General features: G+C 41.7%; 1 protein-coding gene across 1 annotated transcript; it reads right to left on the bottom strand.

Moving 5' to 3' along the window:
- Positions 1–17,438: 17,438 nt before the first annotated feature.
- Positions 17,439–20,169, bottom strand: Obp2b (odorant binding protein 2B). Its single transcript, XM_057754620.1, has 5 exons — positions 20,077–20,169; positions 19,526–19,623; positions 19,214–19,257; positions 18,260–18,370; positions 17,439–17,614 (listed from the first exon to the last, which is right to left on the bottom strand). Exons 1-5 carry the CDS (start codon positions 20,167–20,169, stop codon positions 17,439–17,441), a joined length of 522 nt encoding a protein of 173 aa, XP_057610603.1.

The following is a 20,169-nucleotide window of genomic DNA, read 5'->3' as shown; positions in this document are numbered from 1 at the left end:
GATCGCATGAGTATGTGGTGCTAATTTCTTTAATTAGCCTCCTGACTGTGCTTTCACAAATTCTCAGGAAGCCTTGTTGGTAGAAAGAATGGGAAGTGACATCTGAGAACCCAGAGCCTGGAGAAAAACAAGGGTTCCAGATTTCCAAACCTCCCCATGCATGGCTGTGTTCCCACACACACAAAGTCACAATACATTCTCTTCCCTCTCAGAACCTCCAGTTCAGAAAGCAGTCACCAATCTGTTTCCACACAGCAGAGGTGGACGCAGGAGTGTCTTCTGCAGCCACAGTCCCACGAGAGCTGAGATACGGTGTCACCCTTGCAACACCCTGACCACTATGTCCAGTCTTGCCCCTGCTTCTCGTCCTCATGATAGTGCACACCTCCCTGACGCTCCACACCAAACTAGCATCCAGACCCCACATGGCACCTAAATACCTTTTCATAGCCCAGCTGCCTTCCCTCTTCCAGGCTCCAAGACAGGATGGGAGTCAGATCTCTGACCAAAGTCCCCTGGGAATCCCCACTTTTCACTTCCTTTCTTTGCCGCACCACAATGCAAATTCATTGTCCTGCTTCTGTGCACAGGTATAACTGTGTGTAGCTATGTGCATTGAAGGTGCTTGTGGGTCTGGGTAGCTGTGGGAAACAGCATATAAGTATATGTGTTTGTGTTCACATGTACACATGTCTCTCTGTGCTGGTATTCTCTGCCTGTTTGTGTGAACTTGTACCTGTATTTTTCTCTGCAGTTGTAGCAGTGTGTATGTTTTGAAAATGTATTTATATGCATGTTTATGTGTTTCCCTGTGTTCATATATGGGAATGCCAGCATGACTGTGAATGTCTGTACACCTTCTTTGGTGTGTGCACATTCATATGTGTGGATACTTGCCAGAGGGTTGGTAGGGTGTGTGTGTGTGCATGTGTGTGTGCTCTGCTTTTATGTATTTGGGGATATTTTGGTTGTTGTCTGAAATGTTACACACAGGATCATTGGAGTTTTGAATTCTTGGTCATTTCTGGAGGCTCTTGTTTTGGGAAATGTGGGACTTTTGGCACTGTGACCCCACTAAATAAGATGGATGTCAATGGTTCTCCCCTGTGTCTTCCCTGACCACAAAGTTCCTGATGCACACAGATGCAAGTAAACTTTGGGACATGTTCCCCTAAGTACCAGTATTGATAAGAAATAAAATAAAAATTGACATTTTGAAGAGGGTATCAAGAATGTTAACCTTTAGTAAAACTAAACAAAAGAAACATAAAATAAAAAAACAGAAGAGATGTTAGAGATGACATATCTACTACCCATAAAATTCATAGGATCTTGATGCTATAAATACTTTTACTCAATAAATGGGAAAATATAAAAGAAATGGATTGTGTTCTATACTATTGTCTAACAAAATTAAACAAGGGAACATGGAAAACTGAAAGTGTTCTACACTGAGCAGTGAGATAAAACAGCAATGAAATGTCCTCAAACTGACCAAGACTGGGTCAAATGTATCCATGCTGAATTCTTCCAAGAACAAACATAATGGTCCTGAATCCATTCCACAAATAAATAAACAAATAAAGGGGGGAGCTACCAAACTCTTCTGTGAAGCCGGTATCATCCTGACAAACACAAGCAAGGAATTATAGGCTGATATTCCTGATCAACATGGAAGCAAAAAAATACCTGTCAGTTACATTTAGACAACGCATTTAACAACATATCACAATGTTTTACTACTATCCAACTGGTATGATATATGCAATGCCATAAATGGGCTACAAAACATTGATGCGCTTAGGGACAGAAATGGCACAGTCATCTGAGATGGAGAAAAGCTCTTTGAGAAAGGCCAACCATCCTTTGAGATCATGGCTGCGAAAGAACTCTTCATGGGATGAGCAAATTCATACAGCCACCATCATTCTAAGTGGAGACAAATCAAAGCAATGCCACTGAAGTCAGCAGGGACAGGGCTGTGTACTTTCTCTATCTTACTGAATGATTCTTAAAGTATTAGCTAGAGCAATAAGACAAGAGCAAGAAATAAAGGGGATACAAAGGAAAGAAAAAAGTCAAAATATCAGAATTTGCTGATGATGTGATCCTCTCTGTAAGAGACTTCAGAGACTTCACAAGGAAACTCTAAGAACTAATAAACACTTTCACAAAAACATCAGATTACAAAATCAATTTGTAAAAACCCATCAATTTAAGTCAGGCAAGCAGGCAAATGGTGGCACACACTTTTAATCCCAGCACTCGGGATGCAGAGGCAGGTGAATCTCTGTGAGTTCAAGGCCAGCCTGATCTACAGAGTGAGTTCCAGTACAGACTCCAAAACTATAGAGAAACTGTGTCTCGAAAACAAACAAACAAACCAACCCAACAGCTTTCCCACATGCCAATAAGGGTTGTGTGGAGACAGAAATTCAGAAACTGATCTAATGAGCATTGATTTCCAAATGATAAATAGAATATCCTGGAATAAAACCAGCTAAGGGAATTAAAAGCCTCAACAACATAATTTTCTGTGGCGTGAAGAATGAAAGAATGAACATTTTGAAACACAGGGAATAAATAAAGAAGAAATTGGACTGTGGAAAGTTTCCTTGTGTATGAATTAGCAGAATCAATACTGGATAGCATCCATATTATCAATGCAACCTACAGATTTCATATAATCCCCATCAAAATTATAGCATCTTTCCTCATAGAAATGGAAAAGGCTATTCTAAACTTTATGCACAAACACAGAAGACCCCAAATAGCCAAAGCAATCCTTAGTAACATGGGCAATGTTGGTGCTATCACCAGATTGTGTTACAAACCTACACTATCAACAAAAAATATAACTGGTCTTGCCAGGACTTGGGCATTATCTCAGATTTTCTCAGGGACCCTAAAAGATGCCCTTGTCCACATTCAGCAGGAAGAAGTCTCGAAAACACAATACCCACATTCCCAGGAGATGGGATATGGGAGACTTTTGGTTATTTAGTGGATTATGAATGTTTGTTATCATTTAGGGGGATATAGTATATTTATACAAGTATAAAGTTATACATATATATTATTTTTTAAAGAATAATTATTATTTATTAGTAATGATTAATCATAATTGTGAACATATACATATTCTTGTTTAGGGTATTATAACTATGCAGTTCATTAAAAATTTAAGATAAAATTCTAGTTTCTGAAAGCTATTATTATAAATTACTCAGGATAATTAAGAAACATGGGCTAGCAGTAACTTACAGCAATCAGATTTATAGATGTTATGTATGTTTTTCAAGGTCAGATAGAAGTATATTTAGATACACAAATGGTTTTCAAATACTTACAGAATATGGCATTTAAAATATTCTGCTAACATAAGGTTTTTCATGACAATGAGACACATTTGCTCCTGGCAGTACCAATTTATTCCAGAGAAAATGATGGGCATTGAAGAAACTCCTTAGGAGTTTGCTTTCATTGTAGCAAGATTGGCCATTTGGTCAAGAAATCCCTTTTGCCTTGACTGTTGACTTTATGTGGTATAAACTGGACATGCAGGACCCACAGGAAAATGACTGCTGAACTTTGCCAAAACAAAGTGTGAGGGTCCTTCAGGGTTCCTGCTTCATGAAAGAATCTGCCAGACATTCTGCAGGACATGGAGGAAAGCAATTGATGAACTCTGCCAAAACAAGACAGGAAAGTCCTTCAAATTTCCTGCTTCACTGAGAAGTCTACCATCTCCTCTAGGCCTGTAGGCTGAAGATGGATGCCCGAAGCTGCAGAGGAAATTTGAGTAACTGTCCAGGCAGATGTTTCTGTTATTAGGTAATATTAATTCCTTCTGGGGTTTTTGATGGATATAAAGACTAAATAATAAGAGTTTCAGTTTTCTTAGTTATGATAGAAAGTAAGTTTACTTTTAAATTTTGATCTCACTAAGATGAATTAGCATTTTCTATGAATTTGCCAAGTGTAAAATAATTTTTACTTGATAACTGTTTTTGTTATATGTAACCTTACTATGTGAAAGCCAAAACCTTTCATTTTTTTCTTTTTAAAGAAGGGGGAAATGTTGTGGGATATTATTTTAAGATGTGTTACATTTGTTTATGCTGTGGAACATTTGTTTAATGATGTAAAGATGTGCTGCATTCTTTTATACTGCATTTGTTTAACTCTGTGAAGCTGTGATACTTTGCCTGTCTAAAACACCTGATGGTCCAATAAAGAACTGAATGGCCAGTCGTGAAACAGGTGAAGGGATAAGCAGAGCTGACAGGCAGAGAGAATAAACAGACAGAGAAGGAACATGAGATAACAAGGAAAGGAGGATGCTAGGGGCCAGCCACTGAGCCACACAGCCAGACACAGAGTAAGAAGTAAAGAAAAGGTATACAGAAATAGAGAAAGATAAAATTGCAGAGGCAAAAAGTAGACAGGATAATTTAAGTTAACAAAAGCTGACTAGAAACAAGCCAAGCTAAGGCTGGGCATTTATAAGTAATGATAAGACTCCATGTATGATTTGTTTGGGAGCTGGTTGACAGGTCCTCCCAAAGAGCCAAAACAGTAAGAGTAAAAATGCAACATCAAATCTGGGCTTCTCTACAGTCTGTCTGAATTGGGGAGCTAGCTCAGGAGGCAGGTGAGAGTGTAGCTCTGCTACTTCTTGGCTAGTAGTTGAGTTGAGTGGTACGGGGTGGACACAGCTAGTCTATCAGGAATGAGAGGATGTAACCACCCTACAGCTGTGGCCACATGCCAGGATAAAGAGCCTGAGTAGACCATGGAGGATGACCGCAGAAAATACTAAATGGAATGAGGACATGACCACTCCAAGGTACTGTTGAGGAAAAGGGTTTTATTGTAGATATGATGGAGAGTACAACCAGACGCATCTGGAAGCATACAGAAGCAGGTAGAAAAAGTACTAGACTAAACATGGCCCGTAGACTGAAGTGGGCCAGGAGAGGAGAGGAAGCAGGAGAGAACAATAGAGGAGAACCAAGGGAGAGGGCTAAGAGAAGCAGAAGAGCAAAGGCAGTGTATGGCCAAATTACAGGGTTACATAGGAATGAGGAGCTGGGGGAAGGGAAGCCTGTAAGCCAAGGCTGTATTTCATTTTCCAGCTGCCCAGACCTGAATACAGGTTTTACATACAGAAATTTTATTAATTGTAACACTGCTTGACCAAAGACATAGGCATATGCATATTTCTAGCTATCTCTCACATCTTAAATTAACCCATTTCTGTTAATCTGTGTATTACCGTGAGAGTGTGGCTTACCGATTGCAGCCTCTTTTTCCTTCAGCAGCTACGTGATGTCTCCCTGACACTTCCTACTCACTCTAGATATCTCTGTTTAGATTTCCCACCTGGCTTTATTCTGTTAAGCCATTGACCAAAACAACTTTATTCATCAACCAATAAAAGCAGCACATATACAAAAGGACATACCACATCATCTCCCCTTTTATGTCTAAATAAAAAGTAAGGTTTTAAATTTAACATAGTAAAATTACATATGACAAAACAGGTATCAAGCAAGAATTACAGTTACAATATTTAGTATGTTTGTATCTGGCAAAATTAAAGAAAATATTTTATCATCTATTTTATCTTTGTGGGTCTAAAGTTTCATATCTAATTTATCTTTTCTCATCACTAAGGAAAACTATAACTATCTGTCTTAAATTCTTCAAAGACCCCAGAAGGATATAATATTACCTAAGTAAACAGGAAGTACAGTGTATGAAACTTCCAAAGTTCTAGAATTGGCAGAGACATCTTGCTGCCTAAACAGTCACCCAAAGTTCTTCTGTAATGTTGGGGTATTCATCTTCAGCCTTTAGGTCCATAATATCCAGCTGACTTTTACATGAAGCAGGAAATTTGAAGATGTGTTCTGCCTTGTAATGGCAAAGTTCATCATTTGCTTTCTTCTGTTTCCTGCAGAAATTTGACAGATTCTTTCTCGAAGAAGGAAACTTGAAGAACTGCTTCACTTTCTTTAGGCAAGTTCAGCAGTCATTTTCTGTGGGTTCTGCATATCCAGTTTATACAGTATACCATCAAGCAGTCCAGGCAAGAGAAGATTTTTGCCAAATGGCTAGCCTTTTCACATTGAAGGCAAATTCCATAATAAGTGTCTTCAATACCCATCAACCTCTTTTTTTTTTATTCTTTTTTACTTAAAATTTCCAACTGCTCCCCGTTTCCCATTTCCCTCCCCCTCCTCCCACATATTGCCCCCTCCCCCCGCTCCCCTCCCCCTATCTCCACTCCACTTCTCCTCCCCCTAGTCCACTCCCCCTCCCTCTCGATACTGAAGAGCAGTCCAAATTCCCTGCTCTACATGAAGACCAAGGTCCTCCCACTTCTATCTAGGTCCAGGAAGGTGAGCATCCAAACAGGCTACGCTCCCACAAAGCCAGTTCATGTATTAGGATCGAAACCTAATGCCATTGTCCTTGGCTTCTCATCAGCCTTCATTGTCCGCCTTGTTCAGAGAGTCCAGTTTCAACCCATGCTTATTCAGTCCCAGTCCAGCTGGCCTTGGAGAGCTCCCAATAGATCAGTTCCACTGTCACAGTGGGTGGGTGCACCCCTCGTGGTCCTGATTTCCTTGCTCATGTTCTCCCTCCTTCTGCTCCTCATTTGGACCTTAAGAGCTCAGACGGTTGATCCAAATTGGGTCTCTGTCTCTCTCTCGATCCATCGCCAGATGAAAGTTCCTGTGCCATTCTCCTTGGCCTCTCGTCAGCTCTCATTGTCCACCACATTAAGAGAGTCCGGTTTTATCCCATGTTTTTTTCAGTAGCAGTCCAGCTGGCCTTGGTGAGCTCCCAATAGATCGGCCCCCCTGTCTCAGTGGTTGGGTGCACCCCTCATGGTCCTGACTTCCTTGTTCATGTTCTCTCTCCTTCTGCTCCTCATTATAACCTTGGGAGCTCAGTCCGGTGCTCCAGTGTGGGTCTCTGTCTCTATCTCCATCCATCGCTAGATGAAGGTTCTATGGCGATATGCAAGATATTCATCAGTATGATTATAGGATAGGTTCATTTCAGGTTCCCTATCCTCAGGTGCCCCAATGAGCTAACTGGGGACATTGCCCTGGGCTTCTGGTAGCCATTCCAGGTTCAAGTCTCTTGCCAACCCTTAGGTGGCTCCCTTAACTAAGGTATGAGTTTCCCTGCTCCCCCATCCAACCTTCCTTTACCCCCAATCACCCCGATTCCCCCAGTTCCCCTCATCCTCTCCTTCACACTTTTCTCTCCCCATCTCCCCTCATCCCCATCCCACCCCACCCCCCAAGATTCCCATTTTTTGCCCATCAATCTTGTCTATTTCCCATAGCTGGGAGGATATCTATATGTTTTTCCTTGGGTTTACCCTCTTGTTTAGCTTCTTTAGGATCACAAATTATAGACTCAGTGGCCCCTATCCATGGCTAGAAACCAATTATGAGTGAGTACATCCCATGATCTTCTTTTTGGGTCTGGGTTACCTCACTCAGGATCGTATTTTCTATTTCCATCCATTTGCATGCAAAATTCGAGAAGTCATTGTTTTTTACCGCAGAGTAGTACTCTAATGTATATATATTCCACACTTTCTTCATCCATTCTTCTATTGAAGGGCATCTAGGTTGCTTCCAGGTTCTGGCTATTACAAATAATGCTGCTATGAACATAGTTGGACAAATGCTTTTGTCATATGCTAGGGCATCTCTTGGGTATATTCCCAAGAGTGCTATTGCTGGGTCCAGGGGTAGGTTGATCCCAATTTTTCTGAGAAACCACCACACTGATTTCCAAAGTGGTTGCACAAGTTTGCAGTCCCACCAGCAATGGATGAGGGTACCCCTTTCTCCACAACCTCTCCAGCAAAGGCTATCCTTGGTGTTTTTGATTTTAGCCATTCTGACAGGTGTAAGATGATATCTCAAAGTTGTTTTGATTTGCATTTCTCTGATCGCTAAGGAGGTTGAGCATGACCTTAAGTATCTTTTGGCCATTTTAACTTCTTCTGATGAGAATTCTCTGTTCAGTTCAGTGCCCCATTTTTTAATTGGGTTAATTATCCTTTTAAAGTCTAGTTTCTTGAGTTCTTTATATATTTTGGAGATCAGACCTTTGTCTGTAGCGGGGTTGGTGAAGATCTTCTCCCAGTCAGTAGGCTGCCTTTTTGTCTTAATGACAGTGTCCTTTGCTTTACAGAAGCTTCTCAGTTTCAGGAGGTCCCATTTATTCAATGTTGCCCTTAATGTCTGTGCTTCTGGGGTTATACATAGGAAGCGATCTCCTGTGCCCATATGTTGTAGGGTACTTCCCATTTTCTCTTCTATCAGGTTCAGTGTGTTCAGATTGATATTGAGGTCTTTGATCCATTTGGACTTGAGTTTTGTGCATGGTGATAGATATGGGTCTATTTTCATTCTTCTACAGGTTGACATCCAATTGTGCCAGCACCATTTGTTGAAGATGCTTTCTTTCTTCCATTGTATACTTTTAGCTCCTTTATCGAAAATTAGTTGTTCATAGGTTTGTGGGTTAAAATCCGGGTCTTCTATACGATTTCATTGGTCGACTGCTCTGTTTTTATGCCAGTACCACGCTGTTTTCATTACTGTAGCTCTGTAATAGAGTTTGAAGTCAGGGATGGTAATGCCTCCAGAAGTTCCTTTATTATATAAGATTGTTTTGGCTATCCTGGGTTTTTTGTTTCTCCATATAAAGTTGATTATTGTCCTTTCAAGATCTGTGAAGAAATTTGATGGGATTTTAATGGGGATTGCATTGAATCTATAAATTGCCCTTGGTAGAATTGCCATTTTTACTATGTTGATCCTCCCAATCCAGGAGCAAGGGAGATCCTTCCATTTTCTGGTATCCTCTTCAATTTCTTTCTTCAATGCCTTAAAGTTCTTGTCAAATAGATCTTTCACTTCCTTGGTTAGAGTTACCCCAAGATAGTTTATGCTTTTTGTGGCTATCGTGAAAGGTGATGATTCTCTTATTTCCCTCTCTGCTTCCATATCCTTTGTGTATAAGAGGGCGACTGATTTTTTGGAGTTGATCTTGTATCCTGCCACATTACTAAAGGCGTTTATCAGCTGTAGGAGTTCTTTGGTGGAGTTTTTGGGGTCGCTCATGTACACTATCATATCATCTGCAAATAATGCAAGTTTAACTTCTTCCTTTCCAATTTGAATCCCCTTTATCCCCTTATGTTGTCTTATTGCTATTGCTAAAACTTCGAGAACTATATTGAAGAGGTATGGAGAGAGTGGACAGCCTTGGCGTGTTCCTGATTTTAGTGGAATGGCTTTAAGTTTCTCTCCATTTAATTTGATATTAGCTGTCGGCTTGCTGTATATAGCTTTAATTAAATTTAGGTATGACCCTTGTATCCCTAATCTCTCCAAGACTTTTATCATAAAGGGATGTTGAATTTTGTCAAATGCTTTTTCAGCGTCTAATGAAACGATCATATGGTTTTTTTCTTTCAGTTTATTTATATGATGGATTACATTGATAGATTTGCGTATGTTAAACCAGCCCTGTATCTCTGGTATGAAGCCTACTTGATCATAATGGATAATTTTTCTAATGTGTTCTTGGATTCGGTTTGCCAGAATTTTGTTGAGGATTTTTGCATCGATGTTCATGAGTGAGATTGGCCTGTAATTTTCTTTCTTGGTTGGGTCTTTGTGTGGTTTTGGTATCAGAGTTACTGTAGCTTCATAAAAGGAATTTGGCAATGACTCTTCTGTTTCTATATTGTGAAATACCTTAAGGAGTATAGGTATTAGGTCTTCTTGGAAGTTCTGGTAGAATTCCGCATTGAAACCATCTGGTCCTGGACTTTTTTTGGAAGGGAGGTTTTTGATAACTGCTTCTAATTCTTCACAACTAACAGGTCTATTTAGGTTGTTCACCTGGTCCTGGTTTAACTTTGGTATATGGTATTTATCTAAAAAAGTGTCCATTTCTTTTACATTTTCCAGTTTTGTGGCATACAGGCTTTTGTAGTAAGATCTAATGATTCTCTGAATTTCCTCTGTGTCTGTGGTTATGTCTCCCTTTTCATTTCTGATCTTATTAATTTGCAAATTCTCTCTCTGCCGTTTGATTAGTTTGGATAGGGGTTTATCAATCTTGTTGATTTTCTCCAGGAACCAGCTTTTTGATTTATTGATTCTTTCAATTGTTTTCTGTGTCTCTATTTTGTTGATTTCAGCCCTCAGTTTGATTATTTCCAGTCTTCTACCCCTTCTAGGTGAGTCTGCTTCTTTTTTTTCTAGAGCTTTCAGGTGGGCTGTTAAGTCTCCAATGTGTGCTTTCTCTGTTTTCTTTAAGTGGGCAGTTAGTGCTATGAACTTTCCTCTCAGGACTGCTTTCATAGTGTCCCATAGGTTTGAGTATGTTGTTTCTTTATTTTCATTGTCTTCAAGGAAGATTTTAATTTCTTTCTTTATTTCTTCCTTAATCCAGGTATGGTTCAGTAGTTGACTATTCAGTTTCCATGAGTTTGTAGGCTTTCTGGGGGTAGCATTGTTGCTGAATTCTAGCTTTAATCCAAGGTGATCTGATAAGATACAGGTGGTTATTAATATTTTTTTGTAACTGTGAATGTTTGCTTTGTTACCGAGTATGTGGTCGATTTTTGAGAAGGTTCCATGAGCTGCAGAGAAGAAGGTATATTCTTTCCTGTTTGGGTGGAATATTCTATAGATGTCTGTTAAGTCCATTTGATTCATTACCTCCATTAATTCTCTTATTTCTCTGTTAGGTTTCTGTCTGATTGACCTGTCCATTGGTGAGAGAGGAGTATTGAAGTCTCCTACTATTAATGTGTGCGGTTTGATGGCTGCCTTGAGTTTTAACAATGTTTCTTTCACGTACGTGGGTGCTTTTATATTAGGGGCATAGATATTCAGGATTGAGATTTCATCCTGATGAATTGTTCCTGTTATGAGTAGAAAATGTCCCTCTCCATCTCTTCTGATTGATTTAAGTTTGAAGTCAACTTTGTTAGAAATTAGTATGGCCACACCTGCTTGTTTCCTAGGTCCATTTACTTGATAAGCCTTATCCCAGCCCTTTACTCTGAGTAGGTGCCTGTCTTTGTGGTTGAGGTGTGTTTCTTGTAAACAGCAGAATGTTGGATCCTGTTTTCGTATCCAATCTCTTAGTCTGTGCCTTTTTATAGGTGAGTTGAGTCCATTGACATTAAGTGATATTAATGACCAGTGGTTGTTAACTCCGGTCATTTTTTTTAGTAGTAGATTTTGTGTGTTTCCCTTCTTTGAGATGTGCTGGTAAAGGGTTTCTAGATGTCTGAGTTACTGTAGTCATTGTTGGACTCCTTGATTAGTGATTTTCCTTCTATTACTTTCTGTAAGGCTGGATTTGTGGCTACGTATTGTTTAAATTTGTTTTTATCCTGGAAAATTTTGTTTTCTCCATTTATAGTGAACGAAAGCTTGGCTGGGTATAGTAGTCTGGGCTTGCATCCATGGTCTCTTAGTTTCTGCAGTACATCTATCCAGGACCTTCTGGCTTTCATGGTTTCCATAGAGAAGTCAGGTGTAAGTCTGATAGGTTTACCTTTATAAGTAACTTGGCCTTTTTCCTTTGCTGCTCTTAGTATTCTTTCTTTATTCTGTATGCTTTGTGTTTTGATTATTATATGGCGAGAGGATTTTTTTTTTGATCCAGCCTATTCGGTGTTCTGTATGCTTCTTGAACCTTCATAGGTATATCTTTCTTTAGGTTGGGAAAGTTTTCTTCTATAATTTTATTAAATATATTTTCTGGACCATTGAGCTGCGCTTCTTCTCCTTCTTCTATTCCTATTATTCTTAGGTTTGGTCTTTTTATTGTGTCCCATATTTCCTGAATGTTTTGTGATGAGAATTTGTTGGCCTTGCGCTGTTTTCTTTGATCAGCGTGTTTATTTTCTCTATGGTATCTTCAGAATCTGAGATTCTTTCTTCTATCTCTTGTATTCTGTTGGTTATGCTTGTTTCTGTAGTCTCTATTCGTTTACCTAGATTTTCCCTGTCCAGCTGGCCTTCTGTTTGTGTTTTCTTCTTTGCCTCCATTTCAGTTTTTAAGTCTTGAACTGTTTCCATTATTTGTTTGATTGTTTTTCCTCGGTTTCCTAGGGTATCATTCACTGATTTACTCAATTCTTCAAACTTTCTGTTATACTTCTCATCCATTTCTATAAGGGCATTTTTTACATGCTGTTTAAGGGCGTCAATCACTTTCATAAAGTCAATTTTATCTACTTCTTCATGATTAAGGTGTTCATGTCCTCCTGTTGTGAGGTCGCTGGGTTCTGGTGGTTTCATATAGTTTTTCAGATTGTTGGGTGAATTCTTGCATTGGCGCCTGCCCATCTCTTTCTCCGAATGCTCCCCTATGGATCTTCTTTTACCGGATCAGGTCTCCTTGCCTACTGATGTACTTTCCCAGTGATGGCACCCTGCAGTGATAGCTCTCCTGGTGCTCCAGTGATGTCTCTCCTGGTACCAATATCAGATCTCCGTGCCCAAAGACGGCTCTCCTGGTACCCAGATTAGCTCTCCCACTGATGGCTCTCCTGGTGCCAAGATCAGATCTCCATGCAGGTTGGGTAGTTCGTAAACAAAGGCCTTACCTTGCTTGGTGCAGGCAGGCCAGTGAACCAAAGGAAGTCTCGCCTGCCTACTTGCCCTGAGGATTTGCCCCCAGCGCCAGACAGACTGAGCTGGATGGTGTTATGTGCCCAAAGAGGAAAGGGGGCAGAAGGAAGAAGGGTTCTGGATGCAAGCTGGGTGGGACAAGAAGAGAGAGGCAGTATGCAGGGTGTAGAGCCCCTGCAGGGAACCCAGGGAGTATAGGGTGGGGGATGAGGAACTTCAGAGTTCCCTGTCCAGGGCTGCTTCTGCCCCCGCCAGTCAGGTCACAAACTCACCCCGCTGCTGTCTCTCCTGGTGCCGAGATCAGATCTCCGTGCAGGTTGGGTAGTTTGTAAACAAAGGCCTTACCTTGCTTGATGCAGGCAGGCTGGAGAGACAAAGGAAGTCTCGTCTGCCTACTTGCCCTGAGGATTTGCCCCCAGCGCCAGACAGACTGAGCTGGATGGTGTTATGTGCCCAAAGAGGAAAGGGGGCAGAAGGAAGAAGGGTTCTGGATGCAAGCTGGGTGGGACAAGAAGAGAGAGGCAGTATGCAGGGTGTAGAGCCCCTGCAGGGAGCCCAGGGAGTATAGGGTGGGGGATGAGGAACTTCAGAGTTCCCTGTCCAGGGCTCCCCATCAACCTCTTAAGTAGATTGGTGCCCCCCAAAGCAGACATGTCTTATCGAAAAAAGATCAAATTCTTAAAACCTTTTTTAAATGCAAAATTCTATAGGTCTTTGAAGGACTGAAGATTACCTAACTGAAATATATCTCTATATATCAAAGAAACCTAACTAGCATGACTAAAAGTTTGATTATAATAAATGACTATTTATTAACTTGTATTTCTTAATTATTCATTACATTTTTAAACAAGCTGTACAAACACAATACCTTAAACAAGAGCAGAAATACATATATACAGTATAACAAAATCAACCTTAAATTTGTATCAATAGACCAAGATACATATCAATGCAAAGTATTCATCTGTATATCATATCCCCTTTAAATAAAAACAAACATTTATAAACAATTGTTTTGGGAATTTGGGCATTGTTTTCTCCAAACTGCTTCCTGCTGTTTTGGGGTAAAGTATTTTTAGGGTTCATGGAGACCTTTTGGGGGGGTCTTGTTCCATCAAACCACATTAGCCTGGAAAGAATCTACAGGTTCTCATCTTCTGTGGAAACAAAAACAGAACCTCTTTTCTAAAGTAACATATCCTTAGACCCAAATTTTGAAGACAAGATACCTTTATATTGGTTAACTTAACAACCCCCAGAATCAAGTGTCTCTCTGCAGTTATCTCATTAACAATCAAAAAATTCAAAGAGAACACAAGAGTGTTCATAATTCAGACTCTCTATGTATACTCTATCTTTACATGGCTTACTTTTTTGACTCCTTTAATCTATGAGGTTCTGTACTCTTTTATATTACTTTTATTGTCTCTTTAAAGACCTCTATTTATTTTTTAAACCTATTTTTTTATAACTATCTATATACATTTATCTAATATTGTGACCATTCAGAGGTCTTTTTCATCTGAATTTGTCTTCATTGCATATCTCTAATCATTTTCAAACCAGGAGTACTTTTGAAATGCTAAGTGGACTTGGCTAGGACCAACTCAATGGCCCTGTCTGTTTGTATGACATGTTTACCACCTCTGCAAGCCATGCTCACTGCCCCTGCTCCCATGGGTCTAAGTCGCCATCAAGCAATTTGTAACATGCTGCTCACAGACTCCATTGAAGTGCTCTGTGACCACACCAGCATAATTGAGGAATCCAGCTCTTAAAGGAGACATGCAAGTTTTGCTGCTAATGCTGAGTCAGGAAGCCTTCTCTTAAAGGAATCGTGCCTCTGCTTGCCCCTAGCAAACAGAGCCCACCTGAGAAAATGCTAATACCAAGAAGCTGTGCTTAATTCTGTTCATTTGTGTCTAGAATTCCTTCCCAAGCTCTCTCAGATTTTATGTGGATGTAGTTGACCCACATTGGTGCACCATTTTATAAACAGAGGCTGTGTTTCATTTCCGGCTGCTAAGACCTGAATAATCATAAGAAACTATATTGATTACAACACTGCTTGGCCAATGATTCAGCCATATTTCTAGCTCTTATAACTTAAATTAACCCATTTCTATTAATCTGTGTATTGCCACAAAAGTGTGGAAAGGTTCTGGCGTCAGTGTCTTTCTCCTCCAGCAGCTACATGAAGTCTTCTTGACTCTGCCTACTCTCTCTATATATCTCTGTTCAGATTTTCCACCTAGCTTTACTCTACTAAGCCACTGGCCAAAACAGCTTCATTCATCAACCAATAAAAGCAACATATATACAGAAGGACATTCCACATTAGAAACCCATGAGATAAAGTTTAGGATAGGGGGCAGGGTGAGAAAAGCTGAGAGGAGACAGAATTTTGGCATAGCCTCTGTAATAGGTATTTGCAATGCTGAGAGAGCCTGGAGGCATGCCCGTGCCTTTTATGTTAATAAGTCCCACAGTTAGCCGTCTGCTTGGAATTTATTTTGGACCTGACAGTAGCAAACTAAATACTATAGTGCTTCCATTCCATGCTGCAATGCCCAACATGAATCTATTGGTGAATTGTTTGCTGTGAATGATGAGAAATTTTGCGCCACATTATGGCACTGTCTCTTTTTTATATCCCCATAGCCTTTCAAGATCAACTGGAACTTGTTGGTAATGGATGACAGTGGATTTTCAGATCTTGAGCATTGTCTATAGGAAGACTCAGCTATATAATGATACTTAATGAATGCCTTACAGATTTGTATCTGAAAGGCATCTGAAAGAATGGATGAAACAGCTGTAAGAGACATGGTTCAGTGGGCAAAATACTTCCTGAGCAAGAAAGAAGACCTGAATTCAAATACCCAGCACATACTTTAAAAGTAGGCAAGAAAACACGCATCTATAAAGTCAGTGAATTGAGGATGGGAGACAGAGACATAGACATCCCTCTTCACTGGTGATGCCTCACGGAAGCTGAGCAGTTTGAGCTCCCTCTACAGGTTTTAGGCAGCTCCATCAAAGAGTCTCCTCTTTCCTAACAACTTTTTACCTGCAATCTAGGTGATAGGGAAGAGTCAGGGAAGGATCATAAATCTTATAAATTTGTTTTGAGTTTTGTGGTCCTCCTGAAATTCTCTCCGAAAGAGAATGCTCCAATCTGAAATAAATAGATACATAGCAGTCCCACCCATTCCTATAACTCTTACATTCTTTCTGCTCAGTCTTTCTCTAAAATTCATTGAACCTTTGAGGAAGGTGGGATATATATATATATTTCTTTCATACATAAGTAAGAGTTATATATTTTCAGCAGTTCTGTGACTGAGGCTGAACATAGCAGTAATCTGTGGACATGTACATATGTGTTGATGAGACATTTTAATAGGAAAATCACTGCTGTTTAACAAAACAAAAGCAGTAACCACATCACTGGGCTTTTGATCTTGGTGGTCACAAGTTTCTGCTCTTGTTCACAGAACTGAACAAGAGTTTCCCTCTGTGCAGATGCTCTCATTCAAGTGGAGTGACTGGTCATACCCATCATAGCATTGCTATAACCGCAGCCAGGTCTGCCTTGTTTGAGGGATGATGAGAGTCTTCAGCAATCTTCCTCCCCCTCCGCTAACCCTCAAACTTCCCTCCTGATTGCATAAAGTTCCCCAATATGTCTGTAGGGACCTTCAGATATTTGCCCATTGCTCAGTGCTTCCCACCCTAGTGGCTACCTAAAGTCTCCTGCCCCAGTGTCAGACACCATTTGAAACTACTTGGCATTGGCTGTACATCCTTAAACTTCCAAGATGTCACATAGCTCTACAGGACTGTTGGGTGCTCGTGCTATTTGGTGTCTGGTATCTGTCCATTCTAATACCTTGTGAACTAAGAAGGCTTGCCACATCAAAACTGAACTCAGAAAAAAAATGCTGAACTCTTTATTAGATTCAGATGGGACAGGGGCAGAGGCTGAAAGTTAAAGCAGGAGGGCAGTGCACTGGGGAATAACTATGGAAGGAGTGGGTCTCAGGTGGGGGAAATGCAGCTCAGTGGAGTGTGGTCCAGGGAGAAGAGCAGTCCACTGTGGTCATTGCCATATGCTAGTGTCAAAAACAGCTCAACAGTTGTGGTCTTGGAGAGCTGTGACAGAGAGAGAGGAAGAGAAGTGAGGGATTCCTCCCCTTATCATAAGAATAGCAGTTGGAGACTAGCTACCTGGGAGGTAGGTGCCTATTGGGGATCTTCCTTCCATCAAGTCTCTGGGAAGTCTACTGAGAATACGTGGGCCCCTGAATAATCCTGACTCCCTTGACCTTGTAGATCTCTAATTGTGTTTTATGGGTACCTAGGGCATGAGATTAGACCAGGTGGAAATGAAGGACACTGGGAAAAGAAAGGACACATTTCCCCAGTATCTTGGGAATTATGTTTGAGGACACCTGCTAGAGTGGTCACTGCCTCCTGGATAAGCAGGTTCCCTCCTGAGTGAGAGGAGGGGAGCAAGACCAAGAACAGATAGAAACATTAACCCCTGGAACTGGCAAATCTATGCTCTATCAAAGTTCCTTACACTTACCACTGTCATGTTCGGAAACACAATGTTCTGTAAAAGCAAGAAAAAGAAACTAGAAAGTGTAAAGTATGAAGATCCATTTTGCTCCTCTGTCCCCATAATTAAAATCACAAAAGGGCTAACTGGCAAAGGAAGGCACGTGGTTACACAAGGGTAGTAGTCTTATGGGTAGCACACAGGGTACGTGGGGGAGAAGCAGAACAGAGCATTTTCTCACCCCTCTGCTTACGCAAAATAACGTTTTCTTGGAGAAGTCCTTTGTGCTGTATGACTTCCTTAAATTCTTCCAGGACCTCTAGGTTTCCTTTTGGATGCTTTCCTGTAGGCAGAGACCAGATGGTTAGAAGAGTCATGATTGCACAGCTCTGTTGGTAGCCAGTGCCACAAGCACAAAAACTCTGCCCAGCACTAGGGGTTTCAGCCTGGAGAAGATGGAGCAACAGGGGAAGAGGTTTTAGAGCAACCATGAGGTTGGATATGGATGGGTAGCTTGTCCACAGAAAGTTGGTATCACTGACACATAGGACCACCTTAAGACCAAAGATATATTTGACATCCTAAGCAGACAAGTAATGTCACACTTTAATCAGGAAGGTCCCTGTGTTTTAGGGTCACTAATCTCCCTCATCTTCCCTAGAGCCATTGCCCACTAAAGGCTCTTATAGGACATCAGCTTTCAATGAGACCTGGCTGCTATGACATCCGAGACCCCGGGAAGGGACACGTAGTAAGTCACTGGCTGGAACTTCTGTCCTATTTGTCTCTGCTCAAGGCTACATCTCCTCAGACCACCCCGCCCCACGTCAAAGCATGCACAATGACCACACAGAACCTTATCCAGAGATGCTAGAGGGACACCCAGGGGGTCTTTTAATTCCCAGTGACAGGGTATATCTGTGAACATTCAAACAGCTATTGGCGGTAGAGAGCCCGGACAGGAGATGGAGTCTCTGGGGTCCCTCACCAATGAGGTCTACTATTTGGAACTTTTTCCCAAACAAAAGGTGTTCAAGGCATACGATGTAGTGGTCCTTCGCTGGCAGCTCATAGATGTAGAAGAGCATCTGACCCAAGACTGCAGAATAAAGAGAAAAGGACAGGTAGGATCTTTTTCAAAGACAATATTCAGAGAATACTAAGGAACAGTCTAGAGAGTTTCATCAGTAACCCTTAAGCATCCAGCCAACTGGTTCCAGGCCTTGATGTGGCCCCATCACAAGATAGAGGTTCCTCCTAGAAAGGTGTTATTCTCAGCTATGGAGTCTGGGCCATGGGCATCAGGGAAGATGGAGGCTGTGTATGACTGCCTGCCTAGCAGCTGCCTTGTCCCACTTTCTGTATCCTAAGCTACAGACTCCCTGTCTGACCCTGCACAAGAATATCTCTAGAGAAGCATGATCTATTCTTTGGACTAGCCTGTGATCTCTAAAGTACCTGGGAATTAACTGATAGGCCCTCCTGAGAGTTAAGCAGAGCAGGGATGCTACAACCCCAGGAGCTCGCCTTAAAAGGGACAAGCACGTGCAGCCAGGGGTACCATGTTTGCAAAGAACTGAACATATCTACAATTGCCTGGGCTTTGTTCTGCTGGCTACGACAACAGGAATAATATTGATTACATTAATTAGTGTGTGGAAGACTCATGTTAATTGTAGGCATAAGCATTTCACAAGTAGAAGATCCAGGACTGTGTGAAACAGAGAAGCCGTCTGAGCACCAGCATGAATGCATTCCCTGCTCTCTTCTGACTCTGGCTGTAATATGAGCAGCTGCTTCATGCTCCAGAAGCCTGGAATGCCCCACCATTGTGGGCTGCACCTCGAACTGTGAGCTAAAGCAAACCCTTTCTCCCCTAGGCAGTGTTGATTAGAGTGTTTTATCGCAGCAACAGGCGGAGAAGCTGAGACAGGGGACTCACAGGCACTGTATTGACCAGGCTCCTCTGTTCTCTGCATACGGAATCTTGACCCTCAGATCTGAAACACAGGAAACCAACCCACAGCCTCTCTCAGAACACACGCCTGTGCTCCACTGAAGTCACCTAGCACAACGACCCCTGAAATCCCACATCAACCCCTGCAAGGTTTAGGTGTTGAGATTACTGACACTCAAAGGAGGGGGTTTTCTGTCATCAGTGTCCCAGCACAGATAGAGGAGGGATAGACGGCTGAAAAGACGCATGGAGAACACTCATGTGACAGTGGTCTCAACCTCCAAAGTTCCTGGTTGCGGGCATGATACTCCAAGAGGGGACACTACCAGAGGTCTCCTCAGCGCTGTCCGGCTCCTTTCACTCACTGTAGCCTTTACGAACCACACACCTGAGAGCTGCAGCAGACAGTCCTGAGCCCACACTTGCCCAGCTCCTAGTCTACCCCAGATTCCCATGGGCATGCAGCCTGAATACATAGCCCAGAGACCCCGAGTTGGTGAGGTTCTACTCTCCAACCCCATGATGCTTAAAATCAGACTAGAACTACAGTTTGGTGGCCCAGTAGAAGCAAAAAGTGTCTGCCTCCAAAGACTCAAAGCCCCCAGGAGTCTAGGAAGCAACACATAAAGGTCCTATTAAGTGAGATTTTTCTGGTCCTTGGTGTCACTGCTCTAGGACCCTTCCTGCTCCAACTCTGTGGCCCAGGAGGCCCATGTGTGCTGGAGAACAGCAGTTTCTGCTCAGACTCAGAGGACTGAAACCCTCGTGAGCGCTAACTCCATTCCCCAGGCCCTGGCCAACCATCAAGGCTTCCACATACAACCATCCACCATCCCTCCCTGCCTTACTTTCTCTTCTTCTGAGAGGAAGGGCAGGTCACCTTGGGCCTGTAAGACAGCAACCAGGCCACACAGTGTGACAGTCAGGAGCAGGCTCTGCAT

Source organism: Chionomys nivalis, chromosome 22, assembly GCF_950005125.1.
Source record: "Chionomys nivalis chromosome 22, mChiNiv1.1, whole genome shotgun sequence".
Classification (NCBI taxonomy): domain Eukaryota; kingdom Metazoa; phylum Chordata; class Mammalia; order Rodentia; family Cricetidae; genus Chionomys; species Chionomys nivalis.
Note: the sequence above shows the minus strand (reverse complement) of the source record. Positions and strands in the feature narration are given on the sequence as shown.